Genomic DNA, 14807 nt, shown 5'->3' with positions numbered 1-14807 from the left:
TGGGTCAATCGGAAATTAATTTTGAATGTTAAACAAACAAAAAAACCACAAGAATGATATTGCATAGCTAATATTTTTGTTAAGATATATACGTACATGGCAAAAATCAATGCATACATTGATAAACATATTTTGTGGGGGAAAAAACCCCAGAAAAACCAAGCAAAAACAAATGGGGTACTGATACAAGTTATACCATGGATGAACCTCGAAAACATAATGGTAGGTGAAAGAAACCAGTAACAAAACACCACATATACTGCATGATTCCATTTACTATTTATGAAATAACCAGAATAGGCAAATTATATATAGACTAAGAAAGCAGATTAATGGTTGCTGAGGGCTGGGCAGAGACTGCTAATTGGTCTGGGGTTTCTTTTTGAGGTGATGAAAATGTTTTAAAAGTTGACTGTAGTGATGGCTACAACTCTGAATAGACCAAAACCCAATGAATAGTACAATTTAAACAGGTGAATTGTACAGTATAGGAATTATATCTCAATCCGGCCATTTTTTTTAATAGGCAGTTATTAAAAAGTAAAAGAAAAAACAAGTATACATGTACATGTTATATGACCTAAGTATTCACTTCAGACTATGGATATGCTCACAGATGTGTAAAATGATGTATGTATAAAAAGTATGTTTGCAAGACTGCTTTTTGGTAATGAAAAGAAGGAATATACATGTCCCCATTAGTATGCAGTTCATTAAATAAACTGTGATTTATCCAGATAATGAAATGTTAACTTGGTGTTAAAAAAAAATGAGGGGTAACTTTGACTAACATATACCCTAAAGTGGGGGAGTGAAGGGGAAACTCAATTCTGTATATACTTGTGGTAGACTTTTATACTTTGATGGCTCCTATAAACCATACCTCCCAGTATTTATATCCTGTGTAGTCCCCCACCACACTGATTCTGGATATGCAACTAGCATGTAACTACCTTTGGGCAATAAGGCATTAGGAAACAAGGTAGCTTGATAAAAACTTCCACACTGGACTTGCCCTCTTGATATATCTTTTTTTGGCTTAGTAGAAATTTCTCTCATAGATCCAGAGGCTAGAAGTCCAAGAACAGGTGTCAGCAGGGTCCCCTCTGAGGACAGAGACAAAGAATCTGTTCCATGCTCTCTCCCAGCTTGCAAAACTTGGTGTTGCAACCCAACTTCCACAGTATGAGGAAGAGATGTCAACAGCCTCCAACTGTTCTGGCATCCCAGCTGAAGCACCAGACACATGAGTAAGGAAGCATCTTGGATATTCCAGCTTTAGCAGATACCATGGGGAACAGACATAAGTCATTCCTGCTGAGCCCCACCTAATTTGCAGATTCATGAGCAATAACAAGATTGTTCTTGTTTTAAGTTTAAAAAAAATAGCTCATTTAAAGATGTGTCAACATAAAGCCAATAAATACTGTTGGGTATCTTGGGCTTTAATGTAAAAAAAATTTACTTAAAATTTACTTCTGGAAGGATTTATATGCTGATCAAAGGAAAACCAAATCTCACCCTGTGGTCATGATCTTAGTCATTCTACCACCCACTCATTTGCTCTTTGCTCTTCAAGTTTAGAAAGTAAATTTTAACTTGCATTTCTGCCACTAGAAGTCTTACTCTCTCTCAGAAAGATAGTACCTATCATTTTGCAAATTTCTCTGATGTCTGATTTAATACAGAAGACAGCTGGATTCTCATCCATGTCTCTGCATTGAGTCTACTGTGATAATGAGGTTTTGGTTAAAGTACATGAAGAAAATGTGGCTTCACAAATATATGCAGCTGGAAAAGGTATTTTAAAAGACTCTTCCAATAATTGTGAACACTCTTCTTTGATACTAGTCCCAAGAAGACTGTGATATGGAATCTGAAACCACATCAACAAACTTTTCCTACTGTTACACATGAAAATCCAGATGGTCTATCTTACACAATGTGAATGGATCATTTACCTAAGGATGATTTTGTTTCATCATGCACTGGCCATTGGGAAAATATTGGTTCACCAAGTTATGCAGATCTCCTAAATGTTTACACATTTCACTGTGCAATACATTAAAAAAAAAATCACATTTGATAACATCACTGATCTCGTTAGAAAATTCAAGTATCGGGAAACTGTCAAGTTTACAGTGGTGGATATGAGTTTCCCAAAATTCTAATCTCACTGGTGAAAAAAACATTTCACTTGTCTTTCTTGAAGTTCCTTCCTTCACTTAACTCATCTTAAGGAAAATGTCTGCCAAAAATACCCCAATTTCTGTTGTCATAGCTTTAATTTAGGTGCGCTTTACCCTAAAGCTTTATATTTACCCACCACTGTAAATGTTAATGCAGTGAAAGAGGCAAATAACATCCAGTTTTATTACAAAACTTATTTTGATCTAATGGATCTACAGAAGGGGTCTCAGGACCTGCTCTCTTCCCCCAACCAAGGGTCTGTGGACCACACTTGGAGAAATGCTGCTCTAACAGATGGCTAGCCAATCTTTCCTGTGTTATAAATGTACCTAAAAATTGTAGAAACTTAACATACTTGTTGAAACATTAACTTACAGGCACTGGGGAAACTCTTTTTCTCCGAACTCCTGGAGATTCTGACTTCACTGAGCGACCTGATGGGGAGCTGCCAGGAGAAGGACTGCGTCGGCCTTTGGGAACGGGTGACGCGGGGCTCACCTGGCCCTCTCCTTGAGACTCAGTTGCCAAGTTGTGAATTTCAGAACCATCTCCTTTAATAGGGATTGGTTTTACCACCTAAATTAAAATCCCAACATTCTGATTACTTAAAAATAGAAAAAGTAAGTACATTTGAATACATCAGACCAAGAAATGAACTCAAGTTTTCATTATACAATATTATACAAACATAACAATTTATCAACTTTTATTTAGTATTACTTCAAATGATAAATGTTAAGACTATTTTTACCCCACAGATGTCATTCATTTAGGCTTTATCACTAAATTGTTACACATAATTTTAGAATTTAGTATTATCTGTTATTATGTGCCCTAAATCACTTAACATTCAAAATCAATAATCACAGGTTAATAAACAAATGTGCAAAATAAGCACTTTTACATTCAACTAGATTCAAGGAGATATTTTCTTTTTCATTTCTATTGAGAAAATACATGATCTTGAAAACAATAATGGGCATAATTTAAATGCCCAAATAGTCTGATTAATATAAAACCATTGTCTTTTTTTTTGCAATGTTTTATTACAGTAGCTTTAGACATGTATTTCAGAATCACCAATAGAAGCTACATATTTGAAGAGCAATCTCTTAAGCAGAAAGGCAGGTTGCAAGACCTGTTATTTCTCAGCAGACCTAATCTAGCTCTGACCAAAAGGTCAAACCCTGTAGCCTTACCTAACCTTCCCTGCCTTTCTCCCACTACTCTTCTACTGTTCTGCTAGCCAGCTGCTGTGCCTATCAAACATGACTAACCTGTCGTCTTACTGGGCTTTCACTCCCCCTCCCCCCACTCCACATCTTCAGCCTGCAGCGCACCAGACAGCATACCTTCACCTGGTGAAAAACCCCTATCTTTTAAGGCTCGGTTAAAATCCTATGTTTTACAAACGCCCTTAACTCTATCAGCCTGACATTTTTCTTTTTAAATTGTTACTGCTCTCTGCCTACTCCACACATTTGGCATACAGTCACAAACTGTTCTGTGGTATTTCATGCCTTTATTTTTATTTATAAGTTGCATTTTCTTAATTGGAGATGTTTATACCTCACGTTTCAAGAAGGACCTGATTTAATTTACATAAAACATAAAAACAAACAAAAGCAGACTTTCCAAGTAGACTATAAACTTAAGGGTAGTATGAAATCTGTAAACTATGAGATATAGGGTAGCATAACTGAACTTAAGGACTACATGTTGTCTTATTCCACACATCTCTTCCCTCTTTACCTGTGTCCTATATACAGATAATGTACTTGAGAAAAAAAAGAATTTGGCCTTAGATAACTGAATGTCCTAGTTTATATGTAATAAAGGATTGGCTTTATTGGCTTCTTTTCAAAAAGTTATGATTTCTGCTTTACGGTATTCTCAAAAGATTTGGACTCTCCACCAGTATAAGGAGCTCAAGAAAGCAGCACATCCACACTTCAGATGGTTTAAACTGCTCAAAGGTTCTTTATATTAACTGGGCAAAAATGTACCCCCTTCTATAAGATGTTTCAAAAGAACTTCCTCTTTTCTAAGATGAATTCCTGATTTCTTCATCTGCATCCTCTGACATGATTACTAAAACGGTCAGGGGTTCTCACTAAACTACTTCATATGAAAAACAAATGGAAGAAATGTGGAAGCTTAGCTGGAAAGGAAAGGACTCATGGGTAATATAGCAGCTTAGCTTAAAAACCTGGTATATAAAGGAACAATTAAATATATTCTATATTAGCTCCATGGGTTAGCACCATTGGGTAGAATGTGCAAGACAGAATGCAGCTCAATGAGGGAAGTCTATGTGGCTTTTGAGCATTGGAAACATGGCTAATGTGGCTGAGGAACAAAATTTTTACTTATTCACATTTAATTAATTTATACTTGAAAAATAGGCAAGTGGGGGACACCTGGCTGGCTCAGTTGGTTAAGCGTCCCACTCTTGATTTCAGCTCAGTATGATCTCAGGGTTTTGAGATCGAACCCCATGTCGGGCTCTGGCACTGGGCATGAAGCCTGTTTAAGATTCTCTCTCCCTCTCCCTCTGCTCCTCCCACCCCCTTTCTCTCCCTCTCTTAAAAAAAAAAAAAAAAAAAGGCAAGTGGGATGCATGTAGGGCTAGATGATCATACAGCTGAAGGGTTTCAATTGTCGAATGAGTAGCTTGCCCAATAACTTTTATGATTATACCCACCATCCCTTGCCCTCCCCCAAGCCTAATAAATCTTAACTTGTCATCTTTACTTATAAAGAACAAACAAAAAGCAAATAAAAACTTGCTGATACAGACTGATACTGGGACACTTAATTAACAATTGAGATCTACTTCCTTTATTAGAAAGACAAGCACATTTCATAGTATTTGTCTACTTTAAAAGCAAATAACCATGGCAAAGGATAGAGTATGCCTTTCTTTCCTAATTCTATCAATCTAGGTTTTCTTTCCCCAAACTCTGGGCATCTTTTAAATTTACCTCAAACCCCATGAGTCTATTCAACCTTTCTGCTTTCCTGGATGATTTCTGGAACTCAGATCTTTGGATCCTACCTTAGAGAAAGAATATCAAAATAAAATGAGAAAAAATGCTTTTCTTTTTTAAAGCACAATATAAATCTCTACTAAAAGGATTTTAGCTACTGACAGTAGGGGGCAGTGTTGCTTTAAGCATTACCTCCCCAACCCAACCAGTTTAGTTTCTATAACAGTTTAAGGTGCTTAGTGAGCATAGTTTTAGCTGTATTTTGTTCCAAGTGGCTAGAATATCAAGCAAATGAAACGACTGCATTCAAAATCAAGAAGAAAAAAAGCTTAAAAGAGGATCTATTTATGCTTCATTTCCCACTTCCTCCTATGCTTTCTTCCTTACATCAGGTAACCCACAGCCACTTACCACAGGGCCTCTCCTATTTCTCCTTTCCAGCCACTCGTGCTTCCAGGCTGGCATACAGGTTGCCTTCAGTTTCTCCCTGATCATTCGTTCTTCTGGGCGATCGTCCATCTTGTGCAACCCCTTGAGAGTTTCTTTACTGTCCATCTCACGACTAAAATGGGAGAAAGAAGAATGAGATTAATATATAAAAAATAATTTCTAAGAACAAATAGTATTTTATACTTTCATTGGACATGTAACTACAAAGGTAACTGCTAAAAACCCCCCAATGATTTAAGCCAAGTATGAAAGTATCACTGTGAATCACATATACACTAATGTTCAATGCCGCATGATAATGTGAGTTTAATAATGCCTTTAAAAAGAAAGGTTCTATTTAGAAGGTACAGACTTACTAATAATACTAATGCAGACCTTTGTTCCCAGGTAGTTAACAAAATGGATCCCAAGACATTAAGTATGGCATTAACGAACACATTCGTGAACATTGCACTGTTTCCAATTACACCATTCTCACGTCCTGAAGTATTTAACAGATATTTAGAAGAGTATTTTACTACTCTAGGATTTCCAATAATTTAAGGATTTCCAGGATTTCCAATAATTTATCCCAGCATTTTCAGTAATTTAAGTCACTATAGATTGAATCTGGTGGATATGCTCATTTTCTGAAAAAAAGCTAAATAAATATTTAATAAGCTAAGTGTAACCTCACCCATATTCTATGATCCCACAATATTTGTTCAAAGCCTAAATAATTAAATTTATATTCTCCCAACAATAATTCCACATCAAAGCACTGGGGATACTCTGTATATAAAAAGTAAAAATTGGTACAAACATCTGACCTTTACTCCATAATATAGTGTGGAGTTATCAGAATAAAATAATGTGGAAGCTAGTAACTTGAGAATTAATTCTACAAAGCCTAAATGGTAAAGCATCCACTAATTTCAAATACACTTATATCCACATATGGATATATACAACAAATACAAAATGCATATGCATGGATTTTAAAACCTGTTTCATAAGGAAATAGTTAACGCATTTGTACTCTGGGAGAAGTAACAATTTAAAAAATACTAAGCTAACTTCAATAACTATTTTGGACATTCTATAAAGCTACAGAACAGTTACTTTTTTTTTTACACAGATAGGAAAAGGAAATACTCAAGGAAATACCAGAGACGATAACCGCAAGCTTATAAAAAATTAAATGCAAACTCCTCTAGGAATTTTCCAGCTAATTACAACCATAGAGCATCAGTATCTTCAGAGAACCAGCAAAAAAAAAAAACTACTTAAAACTAAATATGCACTAGAAAGGAAATCGTTAATTGGATTTCCTGAAGCATCAATTCTGTGAGGGCAGTAGAAATGAACAAGTTAAATACCCCTGTGCAGAGAAACTGGTCTAGATAGTTTTAGGAATGCAAAAGAGCACAAAACATTTGAAACTTGCAAATGGGCATTAAGAGCATATAGAAGAATATTTCCGCCATACAGGTATAAGAAAACTGTCGAAAAGAAAGAGCCTATATGAAAAGAAAAAAGGTAAATAAAGAATGGAAGGAAGGAAGGAGATTCTTTTATTTACTTAGAAGTGCCTGGCTCTTTTTCCTGCTCTGATTATAGTATAAAATATAACTTTTTGGGTGTCTAAGAGGAAGAGTAGAGAGGGAGGGAGGAGTGGGAAAGGAAGAGAGGACAGAAAGGGGAAAGAAAGGGAGAGGGAAAAAAGAGAATGAGAGAGAGAAGGAGTTGGGCGGGGGAGGACAAAGGGAAGGACAAGAAGGGAGGGAGGGTAGAGAAATGTTCTCCCAAAACTTTATCCTGCTCAGTTACTACTTACCCAGGGAAGCTCGGATTTACAGGCAACCCAATTTATGGGCTGATTGCATACCAAAAATTCACTTACAACTCTCTGGTTTGAAAAGCAAACACTTTCCCCTCCAGTAAAAATGTTGCAAGGCGTGGCTAGGTTCCCAGGCTAGTTCTCAAAAAATAAGTCACACTGCAGAACTGCAGTGCATTTTCACCCTAGAAGCTCCTGCACTCCTGGACACAGGAGCTTATCCTCCCTTTGGTCTTAAATGTCTCTCCTCCCCCAAATTTGTTTTATGAGTATCTCTTCTCCATTCTGTATTTTCAGTGTCTCTGTCCCTGGCACACACCCAAACACGGAGAAGACTCTCCCTGTCTAAACAAAGCTTCCTGATAATGTGGCCTCCTTAAAGTCGGCGTGATTTGCCTCTTTCCTTTCCACTTGTTGGAAAATACTGTAATCACTTAAACCAATTTCTTAATAAATAATAGGGGATAAGCATACTAGTACCTCAACTTTTACATACATACAAGATTATTTCTTCTGAACAAATGCAGTGAAATGGAATTGCTGGGTCAAATTTGTACACAAATTAAGATTTTTGGTGATACTGGCAAATTATCTTCAAGAAAATGTATCTTCTACTCTAACCCCCTAGGTCAAGTTGCCAACTTAGCTGGTCTGTACTAACAAAAGACTCCTAAGGAGGCTTCTTCACTTTGTAAATTTTTTTAAAAAGATTTTATTTATTTATTTGAGAGAGAGAGAGAGAAACAGCATGAAAGGGAAGAGGGTCAGAGGAAGAAGCAGGCTCTCCGCTGAGCCGGGTGCCCAATGTGGGACTCGATCCCAGGACTCCGGGATCATGACCTGAACCAAAGGCAGTCGCTTAACCCACTGAGCCACCCAGGTGCCCTTTCACTTTGAATCTTACTCCAATCCAGGCTTCACAGAGCAGCCAGGGTTACTTCCTCTATTAAAACCCTCCAGGGGCGCCTGGGTGGCTCAGTCGGTTAAGCGGCTGCCTTCGGCTCAGGTCATGATCCCAGGGTCCTGGGATCGAGCCCCACATCGGGCTCCCTGCTCAGCAGAGAGCCTGCTTCTCCCTTTCCCTCTGCCTGCCGCTCTGCCTACTTGTGCTATCTCTCTGTCAAATAAATAAATTAAAACAAAAACAAACCCTCCAGTGGTATCCCCCTGGGTTGGACTAAAATTCAAAATGTTTAACAGGTCCTATGTGGCCATGCACCACCTTGTCTTATGTCAACTGAAGTCACTTAGACCCTCACCCTGCTCCTTGTGTTTCTTCCACTGCCTGAAAAACTCCAACATCGCTCCTCCTCAAGACTTTTGCACAGACTGTTTCTTGTCTACTTTTCATCTCGTTCATTTCTACTCACTTTTCAACTTTTCTTCTACACCTCAGAGATGGTCCCAATGTCGGTTAGGAATCCCTAGTTACATTCCTTCACAGCACTGTACTTTTCCTTTAAAGTGCTCATTGCAATTTGCAAACCTATTTCCCCACCATGAACTATAAATTCCATGAAGGCAGGGACCAGTGTTTTATCCATCATTATATATTCAACATCTAACAGTGTCTGGCTTATGATGGGTTTCAAAGCATATATTAAATGAATAATCATTTATTAACAACTTTGCCAGCCCTAAGGACATTCCTAGTTTTAAAATTTAATGATTACTCACGTTAATCTTTTTACAAAGTTCTGTATTTAATTAAGATTATATTTGTAATTTAGATTTTATTCAGTAGAGCAATTTTTGTTGTTCCTAAATTAATCTGCAAATATAAAACAAAAAGTTATTTCTAATGTTTTCTTAAATAATAATCATATATCACTAATTCTAAAATGTGTATTTTTTTTGCATTTTACTATCTGTGAAATCTGAATGCTGCTTAGAATCAAATGCTGTAATTTATGGTAGGGTTTATATAAGATAATGGTTCAATTTATAACCAATGGGATCTTATATTCAATGAAATATACAGTAAATCCTATTCTTCTTGCTAGGAACAAAATCATGTGTGTATGTATATAGCATTCATGTATCTTCTTATCCAATTAATACTATAGCTATAACAGGAAACATCTTTTCTTCTAAAACACAAACTAATCTAAACAGACAGTTGCTAAATCACCAGGAGATTAGAGGGCCTCTAATTCATTTTGGTTAAACATGAGTGTTTTGGAGAGTTATTTTTGCATTAGTACCTACAACCAATACCTGTTATTGTAACTAAAGTAATAGCTTGTACATTTCTGACTCTTTGACAAAACAAACATACATATTTTGAGAAACCACTTTGAAGACTTTAAAAATAAATGAAATTTTTGGGGCGCCTGGGTGGCTTAGTCGTTAAGCGTCTGCCTTTGGCTCAGGTCATGATCCCAGGGTCCTGGGATCGAGCCCCGCATCGGGCTCCCTGCTCGTCAGGAAGCCTGCTTCTCCCTCTCCCACTCCCCCTGCTTGTGTTCCCTCTCTCGCTGTGTCTCCCTCTGTCAAATAAATAAATTCTTTAAAAAAAAAAATGAAATTTTAGCCAGACAGATATGAGAAACTTAAACATTGTTACAAACTAAGCTTTATCTTCCTCTCCTGTTTATTTACAAAACATTTTTCTTGCTTTTTTTGGTTCTAAACATTCCTCAGAATGAATCTTTGATCAACCTAGAGCTTCAAAGCACCTTTCTTCTCTGAGGTTAGGCTTCTTGTTCTGGTCCCTTTGTAGACCTACAGAATTTACCTGCTAACAGATGAGATGGTTCAATGGTCCCTTCTTAATGAAGTCACTGGTCCTCTGACTACCTGTGGTAGCAACTATTGTTGACTGGACTGCCACTCTTGTAGCTCTCCTCTCCCTGAACTTCTAGGAGGTGATTTTTTCCCCAGTTCTGCTTCTAACTCTCTGACTGACCTCACTGGTATCATATACCAGACCCTCTTCCCGGAGCCCCTTCAACACTAGCCACCACTTCTCGAAGCACTAAAATACTCTTCTGTAGCACACCAAGGTACTTCATACCTCTCTGCTATTGCAGATGATTTTTTTTTCCCTGACAGAACTACCCTATCATCTTACATGTCTTCAGTAAAGAATTTCCTACTACCATTCTATAGCAGTTGCCACTCCCTCCCCACTGAGTTAATATTAATTATAATACATTATAAAGTTGAGTATTAGTTTAAGTATCTGCTTCTCTCACCACACTGGGAGTTTTTCTGGGACAGGTTACAACATCCTACTCATTTTTCTATCATCAGTAGCAAATGTCCTCTACAGGCCACAAAAGGCACATGAACCAAAGCCAGAGGGCCTATCCAGCCATAGCCACCTCCCCTTCCAAGGATGGTGCCTGATTCTCGGGAGCACCGTGCTTTATACATTTGAACCCATCCTGCAGTCCACAGTTGGCCAGTGCAAGAATGTGCCCTGGTCCAAAGACCCTCTAAACCAGATGGTACTGTACATTTTAACCATATCTGCCCAGTATGGGTATGTGACTGCAAGATACACAGATAGTGTCACTACAGGAAAAATGGCATCGAAATAGAGAAAAAGAGCAAAGCAGTAAGTAGGAACAATAAGACAGAAATAAGAGAGAAGAAAGAGAAATCAGAAGATGTGGTTGGCAATGGAAGGAAGGGAAAAAGCAATGCAAATAAACTTAAGAGTTGTACCTGGGCCACATGATATGCTGTTAACAATGATCAGAGCTACTTTTAAACTTCCCTGGGTGGTGAATAACCAAGTTCTCCAGAGGCCACATGTATGCGCTGCCTTGGAGGAAACTTCTTGGGTCCATTTTACATTGCACTGAAATAAACCCTAATATGTCTCTCTTCCCTGTATCCCCAAAGAGCCTGACTACAGCATTAATACAGCACACTGCTCTGGCACACACAAGATATTAGAAAAACATTCAAAAATAGAATTCTATCAAGTTAAATATGATTTTTAAAAGGTATTTCTTAAATGGTTCATTTTTACCATGGAAATATGTATGTCAGTCAACAACAAGTGATACGGAGAAATAGCTGCCAGACTTACATCATAATAGAAAAAAATTAATGTTACATGCCAGGCAAGGTGTTAGGTGCTTTATAGATATTTACGTGTACTTCACCCTCCCAATAACCCTATGAGGTTGTTACCATCTGAGGCTTGGAGAGGCTGATTTACATGCTTGGGGTCACACAGTTTATAAGGAGCAAGAGCAAGATTCAAACCCCAGTCAATCTGACTCTTGTCTGCTATGGCAGGTCACTGTCAACTCTGATTTGGTTTTACAATGACTCAACATCAGGTATCTGTGCTGTGACAAAGAGAACATATAATGGGGTGAATTATTACTTAACCCCATTATCTAGCTGATGAGAATACAAAGTTTAAACTAGTTTTTACAATGGTGACTATTATAAGAATTAAAAAAGCACATTAATTCTCTTCATTAATAGAGCACTTCACTGTAATAAGAGTATGTAATGACCATATGAAACCTTTCTAGAAACTAATGGAGTTTAACTTTAGTATATATAAACATTTCCAGAACAGTTCACATTATGGATAACTTTACATAGAAACTCAATTCTGTCCGTGTCCAAGGAATCTCAAGGAACCCTGGAAAATACACTGAAATGTCTGGGATAGGCACAATTCAGAGCCACCCAACTGAGGTCTACTTGGGAAGTTCTCAAAAGAGGAGGAAATCATATATTAAAACCCACAAGCTTTGTGACCAAGGGGAGAGAAGAGCAAGGGAGGAACTATCTTCCAAAATAAGACTCGTCTATTGTGGGATCCTTAAAATTTGAGTTTCCAGGTAAAAGTCAAGAGAAGGAAGGACTTCGGTAAGAATGGGGAGAGTGTGTGGTGAAGCATAAGGCTAACAACAGAGGCTAACAATCCCTTACCATGGACAGGGCACTGTGCTAACAGCTCCACATGGGTCACCTCAGTCAATTCTCATGACTTGGGACTTTTACTATCCCAATGGCAGATAAGAAAAAACAAACAAGGAGGTTAAGTTGTGTCCAAGGTGACAAAGTCTGTATGTGAAAAATACAGGATTGAAACCCAGACAGGAATAATTCCACAGTCTCTTATATCTTACAGGTCAAAAGGGAAATGAGTATTTACAAGTGCTTAAAATTTGTTGACCAAGATCTGAGGCCAAAATATCTGTAAAAACTATTTTCCCATAAGATAATTTCTTGAGAGATATGCGCTACTACTGGCGTTTTCCCTCTTCTGAGCAGGAAGAATGAAATAAAATCAATGGTCCGTCCAACCCTTCCATCTTTATAATACAACAACCACAACTTATCTAATTTTACGTAAAAAATAATAGTATATAAAGTGGCTCACGTGTGTATGATAATTAGTCCCCAAAAGGCTTTATTCCAACTTATGCTCAGTAATATTTGACCCCGAAAACCAATGATGGCACGACTCCTATTTATTTACAATGAGAAACAGGCAATTGCTTTTTCCCCATAAAGAGTAACCATGTACTCTTTGTCACAACAAAGGACTATTGATTTCTTATATGGATATGGCCATGGTATAATCAGTGTTATAATATGTGGAATCACTATCAGAAGTTTTTACTGGGGAGGGGGGCAGCTATTTCTAGTATTGTACAAATCTTCCTATTTAGTCCTTTGAGGGATACAGGCACAGAATCTCACCCTTAAAAAGCCCATGTTCTGGTTAACAACATCAAAGGTTAAATAATAAGGAGACCAAATAACAAAGACAATAATATAACTTATTGTCAACAATGATTATAAGTAGTTTAATACCACCTTAGTGATTTTGACTGATTCTATTTATAAATTATTCCAAATTATCTGTACATACTAAAATTCAGTTTATCTGACCTCATGGATTAGTTTCTGTTAAAATGGCACTTCATCTGAGTTTTAAGATTAAAATTATTCAGCAAAAATTACAAGATTTTGAAAAGTTGGACATGGTATAGAAACGTGAAGAGTATATATGAAATTAACCAAAATTAAACTGATAGAATATATTAATGGGTAAACATACTGCAATTGCTTGTTCACTTGCTGACTTAGGCCACTGCAGACAAGTAAGTGCATTCCCCTGGCATGTCCTGCAGCTACCAACAGAGGGCACCCGCAGCAACAGATGCTCTGGGCTCCATAAATAATTGCTGATTCAGAGTCAGAAGTAGCTGGTTATCATTTCTAATAAACAAATTATCTGGGAAATAACACTGCAGGTGTAGTACCCAGCAGACACACACAGCCTATTTTTTAACCCATAACTTCTACCATCAATTAGTATCTCTGGGACATAAAAACAATTTCAAAGAGAACAAGAAGAATATTCAAAAGGTTTTCTGACTTCTAAATTAGTAATTTGTAAAATATTAGCTCAACAATCATTATGCAAATATAGTAACAGGGAGTTTACAAAAAGCAAAGAGCTACTAGACAGTATCAAAGCATCAAAGCATTTAAAAAATATTTATTTATTTTGGGGGGGGCAGAGGGAGAGGGAGTCTTTTTTTTTTTTTAAAGATTTTTATTTATTTATTTGAGACAGACAGAATGAGAAACAGAGAGCATGAGAGGGAGGAGGGTCAGAGGGAGAAGCAGACTCCCTGCTGAGCAGGGAGCCCGATGCGGGACTCGATCCCGGGACTCCGGGATCATGACCTGAGCCGAAGGCAGGTGCTTAACCAACTGAGCCACCCAGGTGCCCGGGAGAGGGAGTCTTAAGCGGACTCTCACAACCCTGAGATCACGACCTGATCCAAAACCAAAAGTTGGACACTTAACCGAATGCGCCACTGAGAAGAGACGCCCCAGTATCAAAGCATTTGTAAAGGTAGCAACTCCATATGGAATTTTTTTGGCAGTCAATTACCTATGACCTAGTCTATGGAGTAAACTCAAAGGCTCCTTTTAGAGAATTCAAGTGAATCAAAAAGAAAAGTGTATTTTGGGACACCTGGCTGGCTTAGTCAGTGGAACATGGGACTCTTGATCTTGGGGTTTTAAGTTCGAGCCCCACAATGGGTGTAGAGATCACTTAAAAATAAATCTTAAAAAAAAAAAGTGTATTTTAAACTACATGGTTCTACATTATATGTTCTTATATATGTGATAAATATGTATGGATATATTTAAAGAAATTGATACTCTACGAACACTGAATAAATTCTAAGGGATTGATAAGTGAATTATTACTGGTAATTATAACTTTTAAATTCAGACACCATTAAAAATATTTTTTAATGTACGTAACATATATTATTAAGTGAAGAAAGAAAAGATTCTAGGTTGTTTTCTTTTATGAACTGTATTTTTGTTTAATTCTACTCAAAACTGTTTTA

At 37.3% G+C, this 14807-nt stretch overlaps 1 protein-coding gene across 2 annotated transcripts in view; it reads right to left on the bottom strand.

Moving 5' to 3' along the window:
* Nucleotides 1–14807, bottom strand: part of MAP3K1 (mitogen-activated protein kinase kinase kinase 1) — a 75169-nt gene that overhangs the window by 27565 nt on the left and 32797 nt on the right. For both annotated transcript variants that reach the window (XM_035014448.1, XM_035014449.1), the window contains exons 2-3: nt 5592–5742; nt 2566–2766 (exon numbers count right to left, since the gene is read on the bottom strand). In XM_035014448.1, coding sequence (XP_034870339.1) covers nt 2566–2766; nt 5592–5742 — 352 coding nt within the window. The remainder of the gene's footprint in view (nt 1–2565; nt 2767–5591; nt 5743–14807) is intronic.

The sequence above is a fragment of the Mirounga leonina genome, unplaced genomic scaffold, assembly GCF_011800145.1.
Source record: "Mirounga leonina isolate KUSES-001 unplaced genomic scaffold, KU_Mleo_1.0 Mir_168, whole genome shotgun sequence".
Taxonomy (NCBI): Eukaryota; Metazoa; Chordata; class Mammalia; order Carnivora; family Phocidae; genus Mirounga; species Mirounga leonina.
Note: the sequence above shows the minus strand (reverse complement) of the source record. Positions and strands in the feature narration are given on the sequence as shown.